This window comes from Lethenteron reissneri, chromosome 44, assembly GCF_015708825.2.
Source record: "Lethenteron reissneri isolate LAM-NWPU_2019-01 chromosome 44, ASM1570882v1, whole genome shotgun sequence".
NCBI lineage: Eukaryota > Metazoa > Chordata > Hyperoartia > Petromyzontiformes > Petromyzontidae > Lethenteron > Lethenteron reissneri.
Window position 1 is genome coordinate 6,245,557 of NC_083822.1, and position 27,713 is coordinate 6,273,269.

The window sequence follows — 27,713 nt, forward strand, 5'->3', positions numbered from 1 at the left end:
AACACACCACTGTATTGACGCTGGAAAGCGCTCAGAATTGCTTACGGAGACAGAAAGAGGATCTCCGCACGTTGAAGGCATCGCTGACTGCGAAAGCGAGTAAGTGTGCTTGTGCAGGACGCGCCACTCGAGAGGATGACGAGGGGTGGTCGATAATAACGCAAGGGTGGTGGTGGCAGCACAAGGGAGGGAACGCGGCCGAGAGGACATCATCCACAGAGGAGATGGAGCCATGGGATTGTCTCGTATGCAGATGCTCGGTGGCTTATTACTGCACAGCATTGTGACAGATGGCGATGGCCATGGGAGGCTTTCGTCAAGCAGTGGATTGAGCATGGTGATGATGTTCGTAACCATATATTACCTCCGGTCGTGGTCACGGTTGTGATGATTGGTTCAATCTCAGCCCCCCTTGGTTTTCTATCTCGCAAAGGACGAGTTATCGATCGATGTTAACTTCCTGGGAACACTCTCCACATCACTTTTTCTCAATCTCTCTCCCTTGGTCCCCTCGCCCACAACCACCCCCCCTCGTGCTATATCCGCCTGCCGTGTCCCTCTCCCTCTTTCACCCCTCCCCCCCCCCGTCCGCCACCTCCCCTCCTTCGCCTCTCTCTCTCTCATCTACCTAATTTCCCACTCCTACACAGGGCACGCGCTCTCTCCTCGTTTCTCCATCTCTCCCTCTCTGCTTACAAGTGCGAGCTGCGAAGAGGTGGGCGCTGCTCGCGTCTAAATTTTATCTATCTCTGTTATCGCTCCCTCCATTTGGGGGGGGGGGTGGAGGGGGTGTAGGGGGTGAGGCAGCGAGGGGGGGAGGGAGAGAGGGAGGACGGGCGGGCGGGAGCTGCGCGTCTCTTGTCGTAGGTTGGCACTTCGAGCCGCGCTTACCCCCTCGGTGTTACGCGCGCGGGTGCGTGGCGGGGCTTTCCCGGTTACTCCTCCTGTTGGTGGAGGCTTGTTCTTGATATTATTTTATTTTTTTCTGGATCACCGCGCCAGCCCGACCGCTGATGACCGCGCCGCGATTCGTTCCCCGCTCCGCCCGGCAGCAGCAGGGAGACTCCGAGAGCAGCACGCGGCTGGTGAAGCTCACGTCCTGGAGGCAACCACGGGTTCCACGGGGAGGTGGAGACAAGGAAGAGCGACGTCGCTGTCGCGTCCAAAGGTGAGAGAGGACTCGAGCACGAGTCGGTGAGGACTCTAGGGTAGCGCTGTGAGTTAGCCGCGGGGGAAACTCATTCGCGCCGCGCCTTAGGGGTGGTTGGAGGTCACACAGATTGAGACCGGCATCGCATGAGAACCTGGGTTCGAATCCCGGTTTTAGTCGCCCGTGTTTTAAGCTCGGGTTTAAAGTAAAGCGGAGCTGACGGTGGGCTCAGCTCGGGCAGCGATGGCTGCGCACAAAACGGCACGCCACGTTGTGCTCCTCGATGTGTTCTCGGGTTGTGCCGCGGTGTTGTTGCGAGTGACATGCGACGTTTTGCCCACACTTGTTGGGAGCTTCAGTCCCTAATTAATTTGGTGTGCGCAGCTTGACCGCGAGAATCAAGGCGGCAGTGCGTTCATCTTGGTTTTTGACCTGCGCACGTGTGGCTCAATTCCATCTCGGGGAATTGCAAGCTGTCAAGCAGGTCCCCCTCTGCGCGTTTCCTCGCCTCGTCGCGCGAGTCAGAGAGGGCGAACAAATAGCTCACGGATGGTGTTTGGAGGCGTGCCACTGTTTGCACCGGTCGTTGTCCCATCCGTCTAAAGCAGTGAGTGCTTCTTAACCTTTTCTGACGTCTTGCACAATCGTACAAAACATGTTTAATGCTAATAAACACGCAGGGTTCGATGAAACAACGTAGTTGTATTTACGTACCCGTGCTTTATTTGTGTTTCGATGATTTACCTTCTCAAAACAATAATCTGGCCATGTCTCGCATCCCCAGAAAGGGCATTTCGCACCCACAGGGGGTGCGTGCCACCCAGGTTGAGAACTCTGTTGTCTAAAACAATTGGCCGCGTGCGCGACCCGAAGACACATGTATGGGTAGAACTTTTTCCGGATGGTGGGGACTGCTAAAGACCCCGACCCCCAAATTCCCCGCCGCCACCCCGCCCCCCGCTCCCCTTGCCCGTACGCAAGGCAACGAAGACTATGATTATCATTTTACCAGGTAAAGCCCACTGAGCTACATAGCTCTCTTTGCAGAAGCGACCTGGCCACAAATGACAGCTCAACGAAGTGGCTTATCACGTGGCAATTTATAGCAGCCAAGCACTCTAAACGCGTGATGCTGTTTCTAAATGTGGATGAAAAAAACCCCGAGGATCCCGAGAAAAATCCACGCCACCACGTGGGGGAGGGAGGGGGGGGGACATGCAAACTTCACACAAACAGACGCCACGGTCGGGATAGAACCAACGACCTCCTGTATACCAGGTGAGGGAGTTAACATCTGGCGCCCTGGGAGGCGCTCGCCACCTGCACGGGGGAAGGATGAGGAGAGAGGAGTGAGTGCCGTGTCCATCTCCGTGGGGGGGGGGGGGGGGTGATGCACAGGTGAACTGCCGCGTTCACCGAACAGGCGACAGGCGCTGCGCGTTTCTTTTGCGCAACAGCCGCGCGCATCAACTCCGAGGCCGTTTCCGATTGCGTTATCTCGACCGCACGTTGCGATGGACAGTTCTCGTAAATAGAACGACAGGGGCGTGGTGGTGGTGGTGGCGGTGGCGGGAGACAGTCGCATTTCCGATGCTTGATATCATTTGGCTCGTAGGGCTTTTACGAGTTCATTTGTTTTCGTTATTGCACAAACAAGCTCGCGCAGCAGACGCGCGTGTTGTTTGCATTCGCTGGCGAAACTAAACAGCGAGTGTGTGCAGAGATCAACTCCACTGTTGTATCATGTGCATAGGTGTATGCACATACAAATGTGTATTAATATACACCTACGTGTGGAGCGGTGGTGCAGTGATTAGCGCATTGACAAACTCACCCGATTTATATTCCCCAGCCACAGATAACGATGCAAGTCACATCTGAACCGGTGCAGATATCAACACTTGTGCGCCGACCATCATCCCCTAGGTAGACTCAGCCTTAAATTAGTGCCATGGTGCGGTGTGTTAACGTCAACACAAATGCTCGTACATAGCAGTTTGCTCAAACATGTTATAAGGCCTTTATCTTCACATCGACACACACGCGATGTATACGTGCGTCTCGAATGCAGCGACTGCATTTAAAGCAATGCGTGACTGCACCCGCTATTTTTAGATTGCAGAGTTCTTTGATTTTCAGATATATTAAAAGTCCACAATTACACATTAAGGTTTTACCACGCACATTGCAATGGTGTGGCTAGACTGTGGCTTTGCTTTTGAGTGTGTAGGCGGTGGCAATTGCATCAGACTCCATGGGCTGGTGGGGGTGGGGGGGTATAGTTCAGATCGCAGTGAATCGCGAGTTCAAATTACAGCCAGGTTCAACGATGCCCCATCATAATTACAATCACCATCATCATTATTATTCTAACAGTCGGATGAAAACACAATGAGACTGTGCCTGCACCACCAAATGGAAAGTCGACTGTGGTTGCCTCTACTCCGTAGGGTTTTCGCGCGTTGGGCTGTTTGTGTGTACGCATGTTGAACTTCTTTCGCACCGTACGCGGCCAACCGTGCTAATTGTAGAGCTCTAAGCATGATGTCCGGCGTTTACATCAAACGTGCAGCACGTAAATAATTTCCCAAACAAGCTCCCGGCACGCGGTGCGAAACGTCGAACACCGTACCCAGCGGACTGCACGTGGCACAAACCGAAAACACGTGGGACGCCGTTGCTCTGCCCGACGGACCGTTCCTCGTCGTGGGAATGTGGAATGCTCGCTTCGGCTTTGTGGAACCGCTACCGCTTGGAGATAAGCAGGTGCGCGCTCAATGCTCGACACACGTGTTACAGGCGAATACTCATTTCTGTGTGCGATGTCTCTCGGCGAAATCTGTGTTCATGTCTCCTTCATCACCAGCGATGGTGCGAATCGTAAAGGTGACGTGTCGTGGTTAGCACGATTTGACATTTTCTTTATTTTTAAATCCGTGTTATTGTCGTTTTTTTCTTTTTTCATATCTTCAAACAGTAAAGAGACCAGATTGTTTTGCAGCAAGTACGTGCACTCGAGAGATCATAAGTTCGAATCCAGGTTTGAGGCACCTGTGATTCAACTCTCGTGTATCAAGAGAGTCGATGGCCTCAGCCTGGCCACCAACAATGCAAAGACAGAGACCCCCCGTAGAGGCCTGCCACAGTTTTGGGGCAAGTGCTGTTAGCGAGCTCCTATGGGCACGTCACACGAGGCGGTGGGTGACCAACAACTGCAAATACAAATATCCCCCTATATATATATAGCCTTGACAGACTTTTGGGGCAACTGCTGTTAGTGAGTTCCTATGATCCTATGACCCTCTGTGTTGTATTACATTACATTTCGATATTTTACTAGGTTATTGAATTTTAGTTTGTCCTTCTCCTGATTTTCAGAATTGCTTGCTGTGTCATCGCACTTGCAGAACCTTGTTTTTTGACCACTCATTGATATGCAAATGTTTTCTCTAATCCCCTCCCTCTCTCTGCCTCCTCCCCCCTCTGTCTATTTAAGGCCACCCCACAGAGATGATCACCCCTCTCTGTTACCTGTGTTGCTCCTTCTATGTATCTTGGTGATATCTGTCTGCTAATATGTCTGTCTATAGTTTTCTGGTTAGATTTTATGTTGCTATTTCATTATACCTGATGATTGCTTGTGTTGCAATCGAAACGTCGTATGCTATTATTTAATTTAATATTTTATCTTTAGACGTGACTTAACCGAAAGAACCAAATAATAATTCCTGCAGTCACGAAAGTTCTAAAATTAAGATTGAGTTCCTATGAAGACCGGCACATCACACGAGGGGGGTGGGGGGCAACTACAGCACGCACACACACTCTGTCAGCACCATCTCACAATAGTTAACACTGTGGCCATTTTATTGTACAGTATTTAATCCATATTATTGGTTCTTTCGGTAAAGTCACGTAGAAGGGAAATAATAAAATAATAAATATCTAAAACAATACAATTCTCACGAAGTTTTATATTTGTATTATTTCCCTTCTAGGTGACTTTACCGAAATAACCAAGAATATTAATTCCTGCAGTCACGAAAGCTTTAAATCAAGTATTTAATCCATCAAACATGTGTAGTGATAGGGTGCCATCTGTTGACCAGGAGGAATAATTACGGGTATGGGTGCGCTATATAATAGCCAACCATAAGGGGGGCATAACTGGGCTAAAGATCAGAGGTGGGGATCAGTCGGGAAGCTCTGAGAACCTGCACGAGAGTTCTAGAAGGGGACGTGGCCAGAGGCGGGGCTTGGCCACGACGAGGAGTATATAAGGGGGACGTGACTGGAGGTTCGGAGCTGTCGTGGGGGTATGGGTTCCGACTGCCATTGCTGTCTTCGCAGTCATCCCTTCTTCATCGTCCGGCCGTATGGCCGATCCGCTGTACGGTTCCCATTGTCGTCGTGGCTGTATTAGTCAACATGCTAGAAAGTTAGATGCCAGCAATGGGGCTGTATGAGTGGATCATCTATACATAGCCCGATATATATATGTCGCTCAGTGATTGTGTGCTAATTCACAGACACTAGTAGGAGGTATTCTCTCTCTCTTTTATTCCAGCCTTCACAGTCTTAGGGGATAACTATGTACCAGGTCGGGACAGCCAACACGCTGCCAGACCCACAGCTTATAGGGGGCGAAGATCACGACGACGACGGCAACGATGAGTTCCACTCCAGATCGCAGCAGCCCCGACTACGAGTCAGAGCTCGCCTTTTATCCTGAACAGCGTGGCCAGGCTCCATCATTGGCCCTGCACTCCTCTGGATCCCCCAGAGGGCTCTGTGCCTTGCCCACAGGTAAAATTTATAGAACGGACTGTTTCCCCTAATTCTATTGTCTACTAACCTCCCAGCGGCATGCGCTACAGTGACTCATCAATGTCACTACATTACCCCCCGCCCCCCCCCGTGAAAAAAAACCAGCCGTCTCGGCTGACCTCCATACGTCGAGTGGCGGGATGACGAACACCGCAATATCCACGCAACATTCGCAATGCATGGCAACAATCCAGCCCCAAAAATTACAACTCAATTATTAGTAGGGGCGGTCATCGGAACTGAACCGTCTTGGAACGGTTCCTTGTCGCCGGTCCCTTATATGGGCCCGGCACGGGTCCCCCAGGGACCCCAGGGGTGACTCGCAGCTGGCCCAACGAGCGCCCCCCCTCCCCCCCCGGGACGAAGATGGAGGAGAGGAAGAAGTTGGTGGCGGTTGTATTGTCCACCCCGGTCCACCTGTGGGCGGCACCGCCGGTGGTTCCATTGCCGTCAAGCCCTGGGATCCTGCGGATGGAGGAACAGAGTTTCACAGAGGCGCAACCTCCGTAAACGTACGTCCGTCCCTGTTGGACACATCACACACCCGGCCATAAATAAGGAGGGAACAGGTGTAAGGTGGCTTGGAACCTTCAGGAATATTGGAGAGGTAGGCGCGGCCGAGGGTGGAGCCAGGCCGCGCCGAAAGGGATAAAAGGGAAGCTCCGATCGAATATCGGGGCTGTCTGAAGATGAAGTGGAACTCAAGTGCTACATCTACGTCTTCAACATCGTGGGTCAGACAGCACGTTGGCTGCTCTGACCCGATCATAGTTATCCCAACTGCGAGAGAGACAGGTGTATTGTAGTCCAGGGTGTAACGAGAGTGAGTGTAGAATAAACGTTGTTGCCTCCTAAATAGTGTCTCTGAAATGACTCACTACACAGGGAAGCTCCTCTAGCCTCTAAGAGGCCACTTCGTCTACTCTCCCACGCTGGCCAAGATGTCTGTGAAGAGGGTTGGGGGATTCGCGGTTCCCACACTTTACCCCACCACACACGACTTCCTGATCAACTTGCGGTGTACCCATGTATTAACTGCTGGGTGGACAGAGCTGGAGGGATGCGAGGCACTTACGCCATCGTTTCAACTGCCGCGCCGGGAGATCGAACGGAAACAGTGACCTCTGGGTTGCAAGGCCAACCATTGTTCCACGGCAGCAGCATCCTATTTATGAACCCATCTATTCTAGGAAAAACAAAAACCCCTCCCCGACTTATCTGGAGACAATCTGCCTTTGTGGCTTATCAGGGGGCAGTGGTGAATAGTGGCTTACAGTAGGCAGGGTTCATTGGGCACGCACAGAGATAATCGATGCATCTTAATTCATTGGCCATGCGACGCGCGATGGGGTTATTGTGTACACACGTGTTTGCAATGAACCATGACTGTGCATGACGCATAGCAGGTGGTTGCATAACCGATTATCGCGATCCCAACGCTTTGTGTGCTACACAAAGATCCCCCGTGTAGCGTTAGCAGACTGTAGGAGCAAGTGCTGTTAGCGAGCACCTATGAAGGGCGGCACAGCACGCGAGGGGGTGGGCGGCCAGCACCACTCCCGCCCGCCTTTGTCTCCCTAGTGGCGATGCTTACCGCATGAGGTACTAATTTGAGGCTGAGTCGACCTAAGGGATGCCCAGGACCGGTTCAGATAATCGTCAATAGTGGTGGAAGTAAGCAGGAATCAAACTCGGGTCCCCAGGTTCGTAGTGCAGCGCGCTAACTGCTTACACTACCTACACACACGTCTCTAAATGAATTCGGATCAGCACTCTCTCCGCCACGTGGGACGCGTTTGGTAAACGTTAGTTGTGTGCAGGGAATGGTAAGTCCCTGGTCTCGTGGCCTTATTCATGAAGACACCATCCCTGCAAATATGCACTCTACACGAATGCGCACGTGTTTTACAGTCAGGTAGAAACGTGAATAATCAAAATACTTATTACTGGTAGATTTGTCAATGTATAAATCAGGTGAGACTGCGCTTGCCACGTAAAAAAGAAGACATACACGATTTACCACCCAGGTCACTCTTGCAGATGAGATCATCCTGGTCTTTGAGCTCTCGATCCATACTCTTTGGTTCTTTCGGTGAAATCACGTAGGTAGAAAAATAATCATAGATCACGACGTTTCGATCGCCACACAAGCAACCGTCTTCAGGTGGGAGTGATAAACAATATTCCCGAAGGTTCCAGGCCACCTTACACCTTCTGATATCACTTTTCCTAATGCCAAACGGATCTATATATATATGGACTTGTTTCTGCAGCATGTTTCTCACTCCCACCTGAAGACAGTTGCTTGTGTGGCGATCGAAACGTCGTGATCTATCATTATTTTTCTACAGTGAGGGAAAAAAGTATTTGATCCCCTGTTGATTTTGTACGTTTGCCCACTGACAAAGAAATGATCAGTCTATAATTTTAATGGTAGGTTTATTTGAACAGTGAGAGACAGAATAAAAACAAAAAAAAATACAGAAAAAACGCATGTCAAAAATGTTATAAATTTATTTGCATTTTAATGAGGGAAATAAGTATTTGACCCCCTCTCAATCAGAAAGATTTCTGGCTCCCAGGTGTCTTTTATACAGGTAACGAGCTGAGATTAGGAGCACACTCTTAAAGGGAGTGCTCCTAATCTCAGATTGTTACCTGTATAAAAGACACCTGTTCACAGAAGCAATCAATCAATCAGATTCCAAACTCTCCACCATGGCCAAGACCAAAGAGCTCTCCAAGGATGTCAGGGACAAGATTGTAGATCTACACAAGGCTGGAATGGGCTACAAGACCATCGCCAAGCAGCTTGGTGAGAAGGTGGCAACAGTTGGTGCGATTATTCGCAAATGGAAGAAACACAGAAGAACTGTCAATCTCCCTGGGCCTGGGGCTCCATGCAAGATCTGACCTCGTGGAGTTGCATTTATCATGAGAACGGTGAGGAATCAGCCCAGAACTGCACGGGAGGATCTTGTCAATGATCTCAAGGCAGCTGGGACCATAGTCATCAAGAAAACAGTTGGTAACACACTACGCCGTGAAGGATTGAAATCCTGCAGCGCCCACAAGGTCCCCCTGCTCAAGAAAGCACATAAGCACATATACATGCCCGTCTGAAGTTTGCCAATGAACATCTGAATGATTCAGAGGACAACTGGGTGAAAGTGTTGTGGTCAGATGAGACCAAAATGGAGCTCTTTGGCATCAACTCAACTCGCCGTGTTTGGAGGAGGAATGCTGCCTATGACCCCAAGAACACCATCCCCACCGTCAAACATGGAGGTGGAAACATTATGCTTTGGGGGTGTTTTTCTGCTAAGGGGACAGGACAACTTCACCGCATCAAAGGGACGATGGACGGGGCCATATACCGTCAAATATTGGGTGAGAACCTCCTTCCCTCAGCCAGGACATTGAAAATGTGTCGTGGATGGGTATGCCAGCATGACAATGACCCAAAACACACGGCCAAGGCAACGAAGGAGTGGCTTAAGAAGAAGCACATTAAGGTCCTGGAGTGGCCTAGCCAGTCTCCAGACCTTAATCCCATAGAAAATCTGTGGAGGGAGCTGAAGGTTCGAGTTGCCAAACGTCAGCCTCGAAACCTTAATGACTTTGAGAAGATCTGCAAAGAGGAGTGGGACAAAATCCCTCCTGAGATGTGTGCAAACCTGGTGGCCAACTACAAGAAACGTCTGACCTCTGTGATTGCCAACAAGGGTTTTGCCGCCAAGTACTAAGTCATGTTTTGCAGAGGGGTCAAATACTTATTTCCCTCATTAAAATGCCAATCAATTTATAACATTTTTGATATGCGTTTTTCTGGATTTTGTTGTTGTTATTCTGTCTCTCACTGTTCAAATAAACCTACCATTAAAATTATAGACTGATCGTTTCTTTGTCAGTGGGCAAACGTACAAAATCAGCAGGGGATCAAATACTTTTTTCCCTCCCTGTACCTCCGTGACTTTACCGAAAGAACCAAAGAGTATGGATTCCTGCAGTCACAAAAGCTTCAAATCAAGATTGAACCGCCCCTACGGGGAGGGGTTTCACACAACTGTTAGATCTTTTAACAAACCGCGAGACAAGAAAGCTCACCTTATCGAGTCGCTCACCTCTCGACCTAGATAAACAAATACTCTTGACCCAGTCACGTGGAAACAAATCACGCATTTTGTAGGTTATTACAAGTGTAGTGGGTTCAACTGAGTTGCACACTTAAACTTCGAGGCGGCGTATTGATTAATAACACAACGGGGTAACTCTATCCCTTAACGAGACAACAACCTAGGGCGGTGACCACTCTGGCTAACTACACAGGTTGCAAGATAATTAACAACTTCGGACTAGGACAGCCAACATACTGCCTGGTCCGCGTGCCTGAAGATTGAAGACCGAAGATCGTAGACGAAGGGTTTCTTCCCCGGGATGGACAGCCACGATCCTTCCCGGGACTCGGCTGATGTTCCCTGCAGCGTGGCCAAGCCCCGCCCCCGGCCACGCCCCCTTTCCAGAAGCCTCCCGAGGAACCTCGGTCCCCATCACGTGACCCTCACACCCCCCTCTCGGGGCCCCCCCCTGTCATCCCGTCCGGTCACGTGTCCTCTCGGGTCACCCAGGCTGCCATGACCTTACCCGACCTTCCCTTCAGGCCGGCACACACACACACCTGTGCTCCTCTAGGGCCGGCACTACACTACAGAATGGTGACATCCGGCGATGTCACTACACAAGCATTAGCTTCAGTTGTTATACCGAAGAACGTGCCAGTCGCAATGAATAACGGACTCTTGTTATGCCATTGAGATGGAAAGAAAGATACGGACGTTTCCATGGACTGATTTCCTTCAGGACGTATTGAGTATCACAGTGAGAGGACGGGTGGAGCGGTGGCACAGCACATAACGCACAGAGCTGTGAACGCGCCCGATCTGACTGCGTCTCCGGGCGATAGCTAACAGCAACTGTGAGCGATATCTGAACCGGTCATGGGCTCCGTCCCATCACCAACCCGTGCTGACCGGCGTGGTGAATTATACGGGGAGGGTCAAACGACCCCCATGACCGACACGCATGTGGGAAGGCCTTCATCCAGCAGTGGATTGATAATGGTCTGTGCATGTTGAAGCACAATCCAAATTTCTTAAAATGCCCCGATCTCTGTCTACCCAGCAGTATAAGTAACTGACTATAGTGTACTGTAGATGTATGTCTCCTCTTATGAACGCCAATTGTAAAGGCAGATTAAGAGTGTTGTGTCTGTTATCGGTATGCCTTGGTTATTCCATATCTTTTCAGCTTCATAAATATCAGAAACGTAATGTATAATTGCGCGCGAGTTAGGAAAATGTTCTCAAGATTCCGGAAATAATACCGATTACGCATCGTCTTAAAAAAATTGCCAGTTTGACAAAGAGCATCAGCGCGCATGGATGCAAGAGGATTTTGGTTCGCTGTTTAAAAATGATGGTCGATCAGAGCAGGTCACGTGTGGTGGGACAAAGTGTGGGTGCTCGCAACTCTCCCAAGACGTCTGACCAGCGTGACAAAGAGTTGGCCGAACTACCCTCCAGAGTTCTAGAGTCTCGAGGGGTTCTCTAGAGCTCCCTCGAGCGAAGCCCCCGTTCGTCAGCAGTGGTGCGAGCAAGCAATTGCAGGGATGCACCTTTCATCGTCATCGTCGTCGTCGGCAGTCCCTCGGGGCTCGAGGATGACGTCCATCAAAATCGGAATATTTTATGTTTGATACTGGAGGTTTGGTGGTAAGGCTTTTGATGTGGCCGTGGAGTCAACTTCTGGACCGGCAGATCTCTGGGCGTTGGGATCCACGGTGGCCCGGGTTGGCTTCGTTTTCCTTTCTTTTGTTTGCTTTGCGGCGATCCACTTGGGTCGGCATCGAGACGTCGTGGGTCGTGGGAGTTGGCCGCGACCTCGTGTTACGGTGGCGTCACCCCTGGGCGGTCGGCAGCCTGCTCCTCCCAGTCTTAAATACTGTGACGAAGAGCTTCATAGCTCATCGGATTTGTCCAGGATAATAAAGATTCTGATTCTGACTGCATGTTTGACCTTTTACACAAACACTCCATGTATTTTAGTGAGCATCTTAAATATACCGGAGGTGATGAGTGTGGGGTCGGCTGTTTGCAAGCTTGAGTGGAGGTGTCATTCGTGTTATGAGAGCACAATGAGCACTTCGAGCATGTGAAGAGTTATGCAAGCGTTCAGGGAGTTAATGAGGTTAATAATGGAAGTATTCGAGCATGTGAAGAGTTAGGCAAGCGTTCATGGAGTTAATGAGGTTAATAATGGACGCATTTCCTCACTGGAGTGTAACGAGCCTTAAATATTTCGCATTAATACAAAAAAACAACGAAATCCCTCTTTAGCGATTCAATTAGGCAGTTACCCATTGTACAAAGTTCACTGAAGAGGCAACTACCTTTCTAATTGTAATAGTTTTACATTGCAGGGCTGTGAGAGATCTCACCCACCGCGAAAGTGTGGTTGGTGAGGTGTACATGGACTGTGTGGTGGGCTTTGGGATGGAAGCAGCTTGAGGCATGCACCTGCTCTTGGGCAGTGAACATAAGAAAACATACGTGAAGACGACAGACTTAGAGACCCACTGATTTACATAGAGATCTTTCTCCTGGGTATGATATTAAATTGCATTTGGTGATGGTGTCACCTAAAAAAGGAAAACTGTTGAGCAAAGCCAAGGAATTCTCCTCGACCATCCTTCCCTAGCCACGACTAAATATCTTTAGCGTTGAGTGCCCTGTTATACGCGATGGTGGGTCGAGTGAGTTTAAATGAGGTGGGATGGAACGACCTTGACCCATGGACTTGCCCTCGAGCACAGAACTAACTGACAAAAACAGGGCTAAAACGTAACCGGGTTCTATCCAGGTTGTTTACCCATGATATATTTCCGCACTCGGCACACCACATCCAGTACTTTGCACCTTCTCGCAGTGGTCTCCTCGTTAGTGACCTGCAAACTGAGAAATGCGTTCCTGGAACGAACGACCGAACTCACGATGAGCCTATTCCCACCGTGCCCTCCTGTGCTCCCAGCAGTGCCGTCCCGTGACGGCCCGCTCCGCCTGGCGTGAGGTGCCCTTCCTTCGGAGCGCATGGCCAGCGATGGGGGGGCCCCGCGCGCATCAGCTGCTGCTTCTCGCCACGCTGTGCTGCCTCGCCCAGGTAACGTCGCTACGTTTCGCCCGGGGGGTTGGTGAATCACGCAGAGATGGAGCGCGCGCACATGTACGATGCAATCCTGTAGTGTGACCGTGTTTAAAAGGGGGGGGGGTTAACCCCCCTGCCCCCCACTGCCTCTATCTACCTTGCAGTATAAATGGGTTCACTAGTTAGTCGCGTGCGGTGGGGTAGAGTTGTGGGTACTCGCAAAACATTTCCAAAGATGTCTGATCTGTGTGAAAGAATAGGCATAAATACCCACCGCAGTCTAAAAGGCTCTCTACAGCGCCCTTTAGCAAGCAATTGCAGGGCTGCACCTTTACCCGAATACAAAAATTCTGAATGCTGCTGCGGTGTAATCCTCATCAATTATTTCTCCCGGCACGGCAGTTTATTAACCACGTGCCTCTCTGTCCATCCAGCAGAATGAATGGGTACACCACACGATAGACGATCGGCAGGCCGCGCGTGATGGTAGGGCAAAGTGTGGGTACTCCCACACTTCTTCCAAGACGTCTGGCCAGCGTGGAAGAGTAGGCCAAATACTCTTCAGCGGGGCTATCTGGAGCTCCCTCTTGTGGAGGCCCTCCTGCCAGCAGTGGCTTGAGCAAGCAATTGCAGGGCTGCGCCTTTACAAATACTCCCCGGGGGAGGGTACACCACAGTCAATGTTAAGTAAAAGCTAAGGCAAAGGATGAGTAACGATGCGACCTGTCTCTGCCTCTCGTTCCCTACACTACTATTTTGTTTCGCAACCTGATGCGAATCAATGAGTCCTTACGCGCACACATGTCACCGAGTTGGATATCTGCACGTCAAATGTGACCATGTGACTCTTTCCTACTGATCGCCGATCATCGTCGCCCGAGCTAATTCCCTTCGAGATTTTAACGGAAGCTTATAGGCCTAATCACTTTGAATGTGCTCGATCTCATCATCTCCACGGCGTCTATGCTTAGGAAGTCATCGGAGCGATGAACTTTTAAATATAGGTTGAAATCGAATTTCTTTATAACTGCTTTTTTGTGTTTAGTTAGGCCTTCCCCCGCACCTCTAATTAGCACGTTTGGCTACGTACGGTGCGAAAGAATGTCAACGTACGTACATGCAAGGTAGGATTTGGGGGCAGTCCCTCTCATATGAAGGGAATCGAGTGCAGTACTTTACTGCAATATAAGTGCAGTATTCCATCGTGACCTTCAGTTGATTAATATAATCGTCCCAGCTCTACTGTTAACCGACCCACGGGTGAACGGATGGCTGGCCCCTTTGTCGTGGAAATGCGAGTCATGGAGAGCTAATGCAAAGGTAAAATGTACAGCCCTGCAATTGCTCACGGCATCTCGATAAAGAGAGCTAAACGGAGTGGACTGCGGTTTTTGTAAAAGAGAATCATCGAGCCAAACGGTTTAAGTGTGAGCAGCGTCACGCATCATGATTAACCGGCAAGGGCTTTTATTTGATAAAAAAAGCCCACGTAGCTCGCCTTGATTGGCATGGCTATTTGTTTTGGAGTTAGGCCGTGCTCCGTGGGGGGGAGAGGGGCAGGGAGGGTGCCAATGAATGATAACCGTGTGCCAACACTGCATAATTGCAGTGTGCAAGTGTAGTGACATGGAATTGGTCACTACGTAGCATAGCGCAGGTTGAGAAGGGGATCTACAGTTGCAGCAGCCCTGTCTGTCAGCAGGTCACGTGATAAACCAGAGAGAGGGATGTAGGGCAAAGGTGATAGAGGGGGCACGTGAGGTTAGCCCGGGAACCCACTAGTAGGTTCTAGAAGGGGGGCATGGCCGGGGCGGAGCGAGGCCACGCTGGGAGGATAAAAGGAGACCCCGAGTGAAGGCTCGGGGCTGTCACTTGGATTGGAATTCCGTCGGGCTGCTGGAGTCTTCGTCACCGTCAACGTCTTCACCATCTCAGCGTCGTCAGTCAGGCAGTCTGCCAGCTGTCCTGACTGAGAGTTGTAGTGATCCCTTGTGACTTGTGAAGGCTGTTAATAAATAGAGTGCCTCCTACTCTAAGTGTCTCTGAGTGCATCACTACACAGGTGTAGTGTAATAATTCACAGACACTAGTAGGAGGTACTCTATTTTATTCCGGTCTTCACAGCTATAGGGGATAACTACACACCGGGTCGGGATGGCCAACATTCTTCCAGACCTACAGCTTGAAGAGGGCGAAGATCACAATGACGATTGCACGACGAGTTCCACTCCAGATCGCAGCAGCTCTGTGAGTCGGAGCTCACTTATTATTCTCCCCAGCGTGGCCAGGCTCCCCCCTCGGCCCGCCCCTTTCTGTATCTCCCAGAAGGCTCTGTGCTTTGCCCACAGGTCCAACTGGTAGAACGGGTTGTTACCCCCAATCCCATTGTCTATCAATCTCCCAACGGCACTCGCTACAGTGACTCATTCAATGTCACTACACAGGTAAAATGAAGCCACAGATTGGCAGAGGAGTGAGAGTGGCTGCTTGCGTATTGGTATGGTCACTTGAGTGCGCAAAGTACTCCCGTCCACTCTACCTCGCTGGCCTCTCAATGCGTTGTAAAGAAGGGGCATTACCCAAATCATCGTCTATTGTATTATAGGCGATGTTTTTTTTTAAATTGATGGATGTGTTGAGTTTTAAAATATCCGGCGAATGAATGATTGACTTTTTATGGAGTGTGTGTGTCTGTTTTACTATCACATGTGCTAATGTGCTTGCCACATAGCAGGACATATAACGGGAGGAAAGAATGTCTTACAATACTTAGGTTTGGGAGAAGTACATGGGAAAGCGTTGTCTTGAATGGATTACTACTACTACACAACTGACAAAAACCAGGGCATATAATGTCAAATACCCTTTTGTCGAAGATTAGTACTGGATACAGCCTCATTTGCCAATGTGATTTTTAACTTTGATCCTCATCTGTGCATCGATCGTTCAATGTTAATGTGCCATTTTATTGAGGGGCTACTGTGTGCTGTGTTGGTGTGGCCTGGCACTATTTTTGTTGTTGTTTTTGATACCTTGCCCAAGCTTGCAGTTAGTGTTGAAAAATATCTGACTTTAATACGTACTTATATTTAGTGACTTGCTTAACTTTTTCTCTATTAGACACTCCCTATTGTATTTTTGTATTGTTCGTTGTTGTAACTCGCTGACCACCCCGACCCCTAATGCAGTAGAGCTGCAGAGCTCCGACAGGCTAAATACAGATCCTGACTCCGATTCGGCAGAGTCGCCGCAAACGAAGACGACAATCCCGGAAAAAAAACCACCAGATCAAGTGGCAACCCGATTGCGAAGTAAAATCCTGTAACGCGAAGCAGTCAGCAACTCAGAGTGCCAGCGATAGTCGCACTGGACAGACCTTACATGCTTATTAACGAAATCAATAAACGGACAATGTCTCCTTCACACCCGTCTATTCATGTACAAAAATTAAGTATTTCTCACACAAACCCATCAGCTGCCCTACGGCTGTCTGGGAGTGCAAACTTACCGTGTCTCATCAGCAGAGTCAGCTGACTTCAACAAACTTCTCATGGTTTTTATTTGTCTTGTTCAGTATGTGTCCCAACTGATATTTGACTTGAAAAATAACGTGAAACTGCATAGATGTTCAGTGGTTGTGCTGTGTGGCTCTCGATGTGTTTCTAGGTTGCTACCGCGTGCTGTACCGAATGATGTCTGACGTGTCGCCCTATGTGCTGGGAGATGTTTATTCTGTACTCTGCAGCTAGCAGTGCATCACCCTGTGTCAAGGGAGGGTCTTGCTACATTACTAAGCATGAAGTCTCTTCAATAGAGCGATGTATCCACACTAAGGACACACCTTTAATTCCTTGCAGAGTGTTGTGGTCATTATATTTAAGCCCTAGGAAAGCAATACGATAAATTCTGTGAAAAAAAATATTATTTAAGATGGATTCATTAGTGACTGAGTTACTATGACAAATTTGGTATGTCCGGCTTAATTACAGGCGGGTGAAACTCATATTCCAACCCGGGGTCTCAGTGGTTAGTGCACTGCGCTATGAACGCAATTGCTCACGTAAAAATCCCCAGCCAATGGTTCATGTCAGTGGCGAGTGATATGTGAACCAGTCATGGACCCTCACTGTCACCGAGCCCCTCTGACCAGCATGGTAAAGGAAGGACAAACAACTTTCATGACGGAAACAATTTTGGGAGGCCTTCCATCGACCAGTGTACAGAGAGTTCCCCAGATACGAATGTCCGACTTACGAACAACTGCACTTATGAACTAACCGCCATAAGATGTTATTAATCTTAATTTTGGAGCTTTCGTGACTGCAGGAATTATTCTTTGGTTTTTTCGGTTAAGTCACGTCTAAAGATAAAATAATAAATTAAATAATATGCTATTATCACGTCTAAAGATAAAATAATAAATTAAATAATATGCTATTATTTACTTTATTATTTTATCTTTAGGCGTGACTTAACCGAAAGAACCAACGAATAAGATGTTATTACTTTTAACCATCCAACTTGCGAGCGTTCCGTCGTACTTACGAACCAAACCGCAGAACTATTTTCTTCGGCGGAGCATTCCTCTGCGAGATGTGATGAGTCCCAGCATCCAGCGTGATGCACACTGGTAGTGTATCGTTAAGTGCTCTTTTGCGCAGGGGCGGTTTCTTCATTAGGGCGATTGGGCGACGCACCACCAATGTAATTCAACCACAGAGTCACGCTCGCCGTCACTGTCAGCCTCTGGATATAGTCCAATCAGCGTCATGTCACGTTCTGTGGAGTACCGCCTCTTTTTGGGCGATTTCACTCCGGCTGAGAATCTCCCCGAGTGGCCCCATAGACTTACATTCAAAGATGTTTTTTTTCGAACGGCGGGCGCTCCAATGCATTCTCTATGGCTTCCGGGAGGGCTCGCACTAACGTGCTTACGTCATCATACGTGCTAACGTCATCATACGTAAGCACGTTTCATCCAACAATATAATTTATCGCCACCTAGTGGAATCTTTAATAAAATAACCTTGAGTGGTTTGTTTTAATAGTGAGTATAAAAACAAACAAGATGTATTGTAAGAGTCACTTTATTTTTCATTACTATTAAAGAAGTGAAGTTGCCTTTACATGCTTAAGCTGTTAATTTATCCATTGCATGGGTGGACCTTATCCTTATCAATCATCCAGACATTTGCCCCCCCCTGAGAGATTTTGCAGGAGCCGCCACTGCTTTTGCGTACGTAACGTTGCGTGCTGTTTGTGCTATTATTGCATACTTTTTGAAACGTTCGTGACTCTCATCATGTCTGAGAATGTAAGACTGATGCAAGTGATGTTGGTGCATCGAAGAAATGCCGCACCATTACGATGGAGATGTGTTTATAATATAGTATATATATTACAGTATTACATGCAAATGTACAGTATTTCTTCTTATTTATGAGTTTAATAAAGCTTCCATATTTTGTTGAGCCATAGCACATTTTATAACACTGACCTATGTACAATTAAATAGTGAATTTCGAGATACAATCAAATCAACCTTCGAACGGCTATCAGGAACGTATCCCGTTCATATGTCGAGGACTGTCTGTATTTCCAAATAGCTGTAAATCATTTTCATCGTTATTCTATGTGAACTTGAGAAAATAAATAATGGGGGCAGCTTCTAAAGTTGAGCAGTAAGACGAGAGGAGGAAGAGAAATGGTATACGAACACAGCATGAATGGCAGGAAACTAGTCCCAGCTGATTTGCAAGCGTGGCAAGGCCGGTTGGGAATGTTTGTTGATGTTGTTGATGATTTTAATCGCATGGGCACAAGGGGACATATACAACACCTCCATGCAACCACCCCCTCTGCCCCCTGCACAGTTTTATGGTCCATTTTTACTTTTGGCCGAACTTCCACACAGTGGAGTGAGTGTGGAGGAGGATGAGAAAAGAGTTTAAGACCACGATCGCCATCTATAAATCAGCAGTCATTGCGGGAGGATGAGGAGATTGTTCTCGGACTACGACGGGCACGGTTCCATGACCCCGGCGGTTAGAGAATGGTCGAGAGCAGAGTGGAGCGATGTGATTAGGAAGCCCGTACGTGTGACCCGCCGTTCCTTTAGTTGAACCAGGACACTTACGTTCAGCCTTTCGACTCCCCAAGTCTGGGTTGATCTCATTTACATGAAATCATCATCATCATCTATATTCTTTAGTTCATGAAAAACTTTTAATGGCTATACTTGCACCATTAAACCCTAATTTTCGTCATCTTTTTTAACTATGCATTTTGATATGCAGTGATGGGTTATAATTTAAACACGTAGGCCTTCGCAACCAACATGATTAATAATACAGATGGCAATTATATGTAAATTTTACATTCATACTAATGGAAATGAGCAAAATTAAATACTCACAAACACAACTGTCGACAGTTTCAGAACATGCTTGCCAACAAGGACATTCAATTAATTTTGATAACGTTGATGTGTTGTGTAAAACGAATTATTACTGGCCAAGTTTAATTAGGGAATCTATTGAAATTGAGACAAATTAAAATAACTGTAACCATTCTGAGAGCTCCAGGCTTAATGCTGATTGGAAGCGTATTATTAAGTATGCTGTGTCGAGGCGTCATATACTGATTAACCCATCTGTTCAAAATTAACATAATCCATTGTTATATAATTACAACAAACCCCATAATAAAATAAAGTGAATACATTTTTTTAAATAACATTTTTTAGCAAAAAAACACTAATGTAGACTAGCCTGGTTCTTAATCGGAGTGAGTGTACTGGCAATCTATAATGTGGACTGTAGCCTGGTTATCAAGCTGGGTGAGTGTACTGGCAGTCTATAATGTAGACGGTAGTCTGGTTCTTAACCTTGGTGAGTATACTGGCAGTCTATAATGTAGACTGTAGCCTGGTTTTCAGCTGGTGAGCGTACTAGCAGTCTATAATGTAGACTGTAGCAATGGTTATTAAACTGAGTGAGCGTACTGGCAGTCTATAATGTCAACTGTAGCCTGGTTCTTAACCCGAGTGAGCGCATTGGCAGTCTATAATGTAGACTTATTCTGGTTCTTTCGGTAATAAAAATAAAATAAAAATAAGAATTGAAAAAAAATCTAAAAAAAAAAACCACGACGTTTCGATCGCAACACAAGCGGTCGTCGTCAGGTACAGGGGGGTTAGCCTCTGAACTTCTGAAGGCAAACTGTTTATAAAAATTTAAACATGAGCGAGGCAGCCAATTCTAGATTTGAAGCTTTCGTGACAGCAAGGATTCATATTCTTAGGTTTTTTCGGTAAAGTCACGTAGGTAAAAAAATATTTTACTTTTATTAAAAAAAAAACCTAAGAATATGAGGCAGCCAATGTTAATGTCGGAGAAAACCCCGACACCGGCAGCAGGTCGCAAAGCGTTGCACCTCGCTCCACACACCCACACTGCTGACGGTGGAGGTTGACAAGAAAACACACCACCGTAATTACCAGCGAAACGTTGTAGTACTCAAATTGTAAACGTTGTGGATTTACTCTCCAACACACTGGTGGGCTGAAGTAGTAACTAATTGTCGCGTTTTGTTTACGTGACAAACCCTACTCGTTGGCTGTGTCGGGTGGTGGTGGGTTAACGATACATTTATACTTTTTGATTCTTTCGGTAAAGTCACGTATAAAAATAAAAATAATAATAGACTTTTCCTTAGGTGGGACGACCGCTTGCGTGGCGATCGAAACGTCTATTAATATTTTTCCACGTGACTTTACCGAAAGAACAAAAGAGTATACATTCCTGCAGTCACGAAAGCTTCAAATCAAGATACATTTATATTTACGCGATCTAACCCAAAAAAATCTTATATTATGTAATCATTTTTATTCTCATTTTCGAGATGCGATTTGGATTTATTACGGCGTCTGGAAAAAGCGCCATTTTAAGACACTGGACAGATGGTGAGACCATGGGCTTCCCGAGGAAAGGAGGCAGATTCGTTTATTAACTTTGAAATTTACGATGAGAAAGAGATGCAGAGAATTTATTTGAGCATCAAACCATCCATTTATGACTCACAGAAAGTGCGCGTCAATTGCCTTTGACAAAATTTACTCAGTTTCATCGGATCTCAGAAGCTAAGCAGGTTTGAGCCTGAACAGCGCTAAGACGGGCCACTGCCACGCACAACAGGTTGTTATCGGCGGCGTTGCTCTGTGGTAGGCAGCAGCGGGCAGTGCAGAATAATGCATTGGTGTACTGTAATCTATTCCCTGCTTCAGCAATCCGCATTCTAGCATAGTCAAGTAGGGTGTGGGGAGGCCATCATCCAGCAGTGGATCGATAGAAGGGCCATGCACGTAAGCCAATTATATGCAAATTGTACATTTATGCCAATGGCATGAGCAAAATTATACAAAAAATTTAGAATCCCACCCCGGATAAACAATTAAACAATACAAACGAGGGAGAAAAAAATATTGATTCTTGACTCAAATCGGGACCCTGAATCGAGACAACTCATCTTATCGACTTGGGGTGGAGGGTGGGGTGAGTGGGCTGAATTGTTACAATCTCATTAAAACATGTCAAACTAATTTGAATATTTTAAAAAAATCCTCCTGATAACGACCGCTTGCTTTGCGATCGAAACGTCGTAGGTTTGTTGTTATTTTTTGTTATTTTCTTTGAACCTATCTACGTGACTTTACCGAAAGACCGAAAGAATACCCATTTTAATTGTTAATGATGAAATCGGTCAACAAAACACGTGTCATACGGAGGACATTTGTTGGCTTGGCAACAGCGGAGTGGCAGTGTTGGGCTTAGTCATACAAAGGCAGTTTCATAGGCCCTTACGGCATGGGAAGTTGCATAGAGCAAAATATATCGTTGGGCACAAAAATGCATTTCAAACGAGGTTCATATCAGTTCAGGGGTGGGGCTCACAAAACTCCATCTAGGATTCTAGGTGAGATTGAGGTTTATTGGACAGCTGACACGTGCAATATACAGGGAAATTATTGTGACATTATTGACTGAGCAAAACGCCTTGGAACAGCTGGACAAAAAACAATGAGCGACGTCTGGCGTTTTCGTCTCCGTATTGCCATTCAGTCGCACGGACGCACTCACTCCCTTCACGGATGGTCACATTGGGGAACTGTGAGCATGCTTGTAAACTGGCTCACTGCGGTTTCGTATCTGGAAGCTTTGACCTTATTCTCTAGAATGTCAGACGCACCGGAAAGCAAGACACATGCCAAACTTATGCGCGGTGTCAATAAAGTGAAACGAGTCTGGTCCCATGCAAACACAGACAGACAACATACCGGGTTATTTAGGTGGCAGGGTGACGCAATGGTAACACGTGTGCCTCGCAGCTGGTAAGGAGCTGGGTTCGATTCCTAACTTCCGGCACTCTGCTGTTCTACATGGGTTTCCTCCAGGTTCTTCAGCATCCTCCCATATCTAAAACACACACACAGTGTAACCAGTGTTGACCAAGTGTCCCAATGCCGAAGGATTACTTGCAACGTACCCAATTGGGATTTTACGCAGAGCGGCATCGACCCCCTGACGACTGAGAAACTGCCGCAGACTGTGTCTGTGAAACACGGCACCTTCGTGATGATAGCCTTCTACTCTAAACACGGTGGGAATACCCAACTTTTTAAATTTCAAATACAGGGCTAGCAGGATGGGGGGGGGGGGGGTGCGTCATCTGAAAAATACGCGTGCCAGGCTGCTCTTAGAGAATTACGAGACGATCTCGTTTCTTTGCAAAGATATATTGACTGAGACGACGTTTGTTAATACGGTGTATATAGCTTTTCGCATTTTTACTTAACATTACAACCAGCAGACGCGCGGATAGATTTAAACGCCAAACGATTACACAACGCTGTTTGGATTTACGTAACGTCTTAACTCGTGAGAGTCTCAAGATGCCGTACAGAATAAACAGACGAGGCAACTTTTTTTTATCTCACTGGAATTTTGTTTAAAATAATAATTACACTTTCATTTGCCCAGGATGGCCTCGCTGCGTCTGAATCGTCGTGGCGCGCATTTGTTTATCGCGCGAGGGGAAAACATTGCCTGCAGAACAAATTGACGTCCGCAAGTGAAGAACGCACGAGACTCGTCATCAACAATGCTCGTTGTGGTCGACCGTGGCTATCACCGCTTCATTGCCCCCCCCCCCCCCTGTTGGGCAGGGGCATCTCACGGCTGCGTTGGGATTTTCGTCGTAGCGCTGCGTCACTCTCCGACGTGTTTTACTGGTAGGAACCTCCTGGTTACACCAGCCCACAGGGGATTATTGTGTCCGTCCGTCCGTCGTGCAGGTAGGGGTTGGGTGGGGAGGGGACGGAGGGGAAGGTGGGGAGCGGCTGAGTGGGGAGGGTGGGGAGGGGCTGGGTGGGGAGGGGCTGGGTGGGGCTGGGTGGGGAGGTGCTGGTCACTCCGTGGTGCCCTTATAAAACTCAACGTTTAACCTACTCACGCCGGCTTGTGCCCGCCCTCACAGTCGGCCATATTTGCGGAATACACCACGCCGCCGTTGACCCTGGCCATTGACCGAGCAACCCAACGCTCCTACCAGCTCCCTCCGCAGGACAATGTGTTCGCGTCACTCGCAGGGAGCTTTGCTTCACCGGCTCAAGGAGCTGCCAGCACGTAGGAGCGAAGCGTCAGCCTTCATGTCGAACGAACCAACACACTCGGAGAGCAACCCTCGCCACAATTGCCAAGCCTGGAGATTTAAGCGGAGGGCTGGCGAACTCTAAACACATCTTGCCGCACCAATTTTCCATACCAATAATAATACTTCATGTAATTTTCGTCAGCAACAAAAACATTCAAGCTGATTTATGCTTTGAAAATCGATACGCGTGAGCTTAAGAAAAACCCAGCATTATGGCACGTAAATCAGCCCAACAGGAAAGCAGACGCACCGTGTCTCAATCCCTTCATGATCCACACAACAACCTCCCAGGCGCGGCATTAGAGGCTAGCTGGCACCACAGACCTCGTCTGGAAATGAGAAAACTTAAAAATAAGCACAGACGTCAGTCACACCTTGTCACCCTTGCAGTCTCCACTGCTGTCAACCACCTCCCTCCCCCATGACCAGAGCGTGTCCCCCCACACATTCAAACTTCATTTGTAGCCCGGAACCTTCGGGGGCCCTCCTCCTGTCATTGACCCTCGGTGTAATTGCGCCTCCATAACACCTGGCTATACGTGCGGTCTAAAAGAAGTTAAACACACAGACAAAGATCCCCATCCCCTTATAGCCTTAACAGACTGTTGGGGCAAGTGCTCTTAGCGAACACTTATGAAGACCGGCACGGTACACGACGGGGTGGGTGGCCAGCACCACGTCCCCAGTGGCGATGTTTACACACCGCGCCAGGTGCTGCATTTGAGGCTCAGTTGACCTAGGGCATGAGGCCCAGGACCGGTTCACATAATTGTCTCTGATATCGGCCGTGAGCCGGACTCGAACTCGGGTAGCCGTGTTCGTAGCGCAGTGTGCTAACCGCAACATTACCGCTCCCCGCACGTACACACGCTGCACCACTGTGCGTGAGTTCGAGTGAGTGTGCCTGCACCATCACCGCATGCTGAGTTCTGTGCACGCTTCAGGGCGAGGGATGCGTGTGGTCGACAGAACTCGGTGGCTGGACGTTCGCACAGCGGAGGATGCGGGCTCACAGTACAGGATCGAATAACTTGATTGCTTTTCGGAAGTGTCCGCCGTGACGCTGCGTCGCGGTCTCGTGTGTTTTGACGTTGCGCCACACAAAAACACCTCGGCAGTAAATACAGCATTCAATTTATTTGAATACGGTATGTGCCACAGTGTGTGTCACAATGGGGAGCGGTAGTGTAGCGGTTAGCGCTACGCTGCGCTATGAACCCGGCGACCCGAGTTCGATTCCCGCTCACGGCCAACACCAGTGACGATTATCTGAACCGGTCCTGGGCCTCCCCTAGGTCGACTCAGCATCAAATAAGTACCTGGTGCGGTGTGTAAACATTGCCACTAGGGAGACAAAAAGGTCGGGCGTGGTGCTGGCCACCCACCCTTTCGTGTGTCGTGTAGGCCTTCATAGGTGCTCGCTAACAGCACTTGCCCCTACAGTCTGTTAAGGCTATATGGGGGATCTTTATATTTGTCATAATGCACCCACTCCCTCACAACTCCATTCCACCCGAGTGAGCCAATGAGTTGTCACGATTCGATGCAAGAGCTTCTGTATTGTTTGCGGGATTGTATTACGTCTTGTTTGTGCATGTTTGTCCACTTGATTGGCCGAAATGTGCATTTAGCAAGGCATTCATTCATATGTTCAGTCGCTGATGCATCTGTTTAGAAATGTGTTACTTTCCTTCGGAAGCTCCCATCGTGGTCAGGAACGTCAGACCATCCCGCCGAACAACCGAACGACAAATCGTAAATCTCAGTTCCTTTCACCGGCCCTCCATGCCACCGCTGCTCCGTCTAACGGCAATTGCGCTTCCGTTGTCCCCCGGCACAGCTGGCGAGCCCCAAGATACTCGAGGACACGTACGAGCGCTGGAATGGCTACCGCAAAGACTGTTACCAGCAGCAGGAGCTGCAGCCCCTGCCCATGGGTACGCACACCCGGCACGTCGGGGCACATGTGTGATGGATGCGCGGCGGAATGCGCGTGCACGTACGTTGAACTTCTTTTACACCGTACAAAGCCAACCGTTGCTCATGGGAGGAGCGGGGACGTGGCGTGGCATGTTGATCAGGGGGGAGGCAGCTATCAAGTGTGCAGGCAGAGGGACCCAGGTGCCGGGGAAATTGGATGGGGAGAGGTCCCATTTCATTCCTTGTACCAGGGCCCTTGCCAATCCACACTGCACTACGGGTGTGGATCAAAGCTAGTGCTTTGCTCGTACTTGCTTAGATAGTCGTGTGTCTGGAGTTATTATTAGACTCCCATGGGTAGGCTAAGCCTAATGTTTGGATTGGTCAGCATCAAGCAGACGAATGTTAGTAAGGTTTTTTTTTCGGGCTCTGGGGAATCCGACTGCATATTTGTGCCTGGCTCATTGGGCAACCGCATCGCTGATCTCGGAAGCTGAGCAGGCTTTGAGCCTGGTTAATACATGGATGGGAGGCTGCCTGGAAATATCAGGTGTTACAGGCTTGGGCTACGGCATTGGAATCACATCTATCTGCACTTAGCTTTGAATGCTCCTTACGAGTGGGGTATCTTCGGGTTATGCAATTTCCTCCCACATGCCAAGCACGCGTGAATTGAATAGGTACAAAATGCCAATGCAGGACCCTCCCTAGAGAGATTTGAGACTGTGCAAGCACACGCATATTCCTTAACAATAAATGTCTCTGATTTACCTTTGTTCTCCGATTCATAACCTCCTTTTTCTGTGTATTCAATGTGACTCCAAATAATTAATTTGTCCACGGATCTTTGTACGACTCTTCAACTCTGCCCTGTTGTTTTGTCAGTGTCTGGTCGAGATGTCTCATTGCTGGCGATATTCTACGATTAAAAGCGTTCCACTGGGGTTTCAAACGTACTGCGCGAATGCGTAAGACAGCGCACAGCCGCTCATGCAAATGAGACTCTCCCTGGATTCATATTCTTGGTTCTTTCGGTAAAGTCACGTAGAAATCCACAGCAAGAAAATGTTCTTGCTGTGGATTTCACACCTGATGATGATTGCTTGTGTTGCAGTCGAAACATCGTGAGAATTTTTATTGCTTTATATTTATATTATTTTATTATTTCCCGTCTACGTGACTTTACCGAAAGAACCAAGAATATGAATCCCTGCAGTCACGAAAGCTTTAAATCAAAATCTCCCTGGGTTCCCGCTTAGTTAAATAAAACAAAGGGGACTCACCTAAACAGCGGCGCGGGCAAGACATCGTTTTTTCCGGGCTGCAACCTTTACCTTACTCATCTGGCTGTCGTCTGATGAAGCTAGTTGTAATTACTGGCGAAACGTCGTACTCAGTTCGTAAATGTTGTGGCTTGGCTCTCCAACACACCGGTGTGCTGTACTAGTGACGAATTGGCCACGTTCTGTTTACGTGACAACAACCCTTACTAGTTGGCTGTGTCGGGTGGTGGCGGGTTTTAACGACACATTTATATATATTTACGCGATCTAACTCCCCCCCCCCCCCACAAAAAACCCCTCTATTATGGATGATATTGATCGCGAAAGCCCATCGTGTTAAACTTTACCTTACTAATCGGCAGAGGGTCGGCGCGGTGCTGCGACGGGTCACCCTCGCGATCACGTTGCCGAGCTGCATACACAAAACCATCGCGGCAAAAACAAAGTGAGAGGTAATTTCATTAGCAGCGGCCCACCGGGCAGGCACGCTCATATTTTGTTTTGAATGCACACTGGGGGGGGGGGGGGCGAGGCGGAGGGGGGGGCAGACCAAAAAAACAAACAAACCCCCACACAATGCATGCGCGCAAGCGTTACCGCTGTCAAGTCTCGCCTTCACATGC

General features: G+C 48.3%; 1 protein-coding gene across 5 annotated transcripts in view; it reads left to right on the forward strand.

Annotated features, from left to right (window-relative positions):
* The first annotated feature begins 1,007 nt into the window (after positions 1-1,007).
* Positions 1,008-27,713, forward strand: part of LOC133353500 (glucagon receptor-like) — a 68,117-nt gene continuing 41,411 nt past the window's right edge. Inside the window, exons 1-3 of one of the 5 annotated variants that reach the window (XM_061569787.1) lie at positions 1,008-1,168; positions 13,064-13,192; positions 25,728-25,824. In XM_061569787.1, the coding sequence (XP_061425771.1) occupies positions 13,133-13,192; positions 25,728-25,824 (157 nt within the window). In that variant the 5' untranslated portion in view covers positions 1,008-1,168; positions 13,064-13,132. Of the gene's footprint in view, positions 1,169-3,847; positions 3,917-13,063; positions 13,193-25,727; positions 25,825-27,713 lie in introns of those variants that run through there. The other 4 variants (XM_061569788.1, XM_061569786.1, XM_061569789.1 and 1 more) reach the window with 4 other exon arrangements.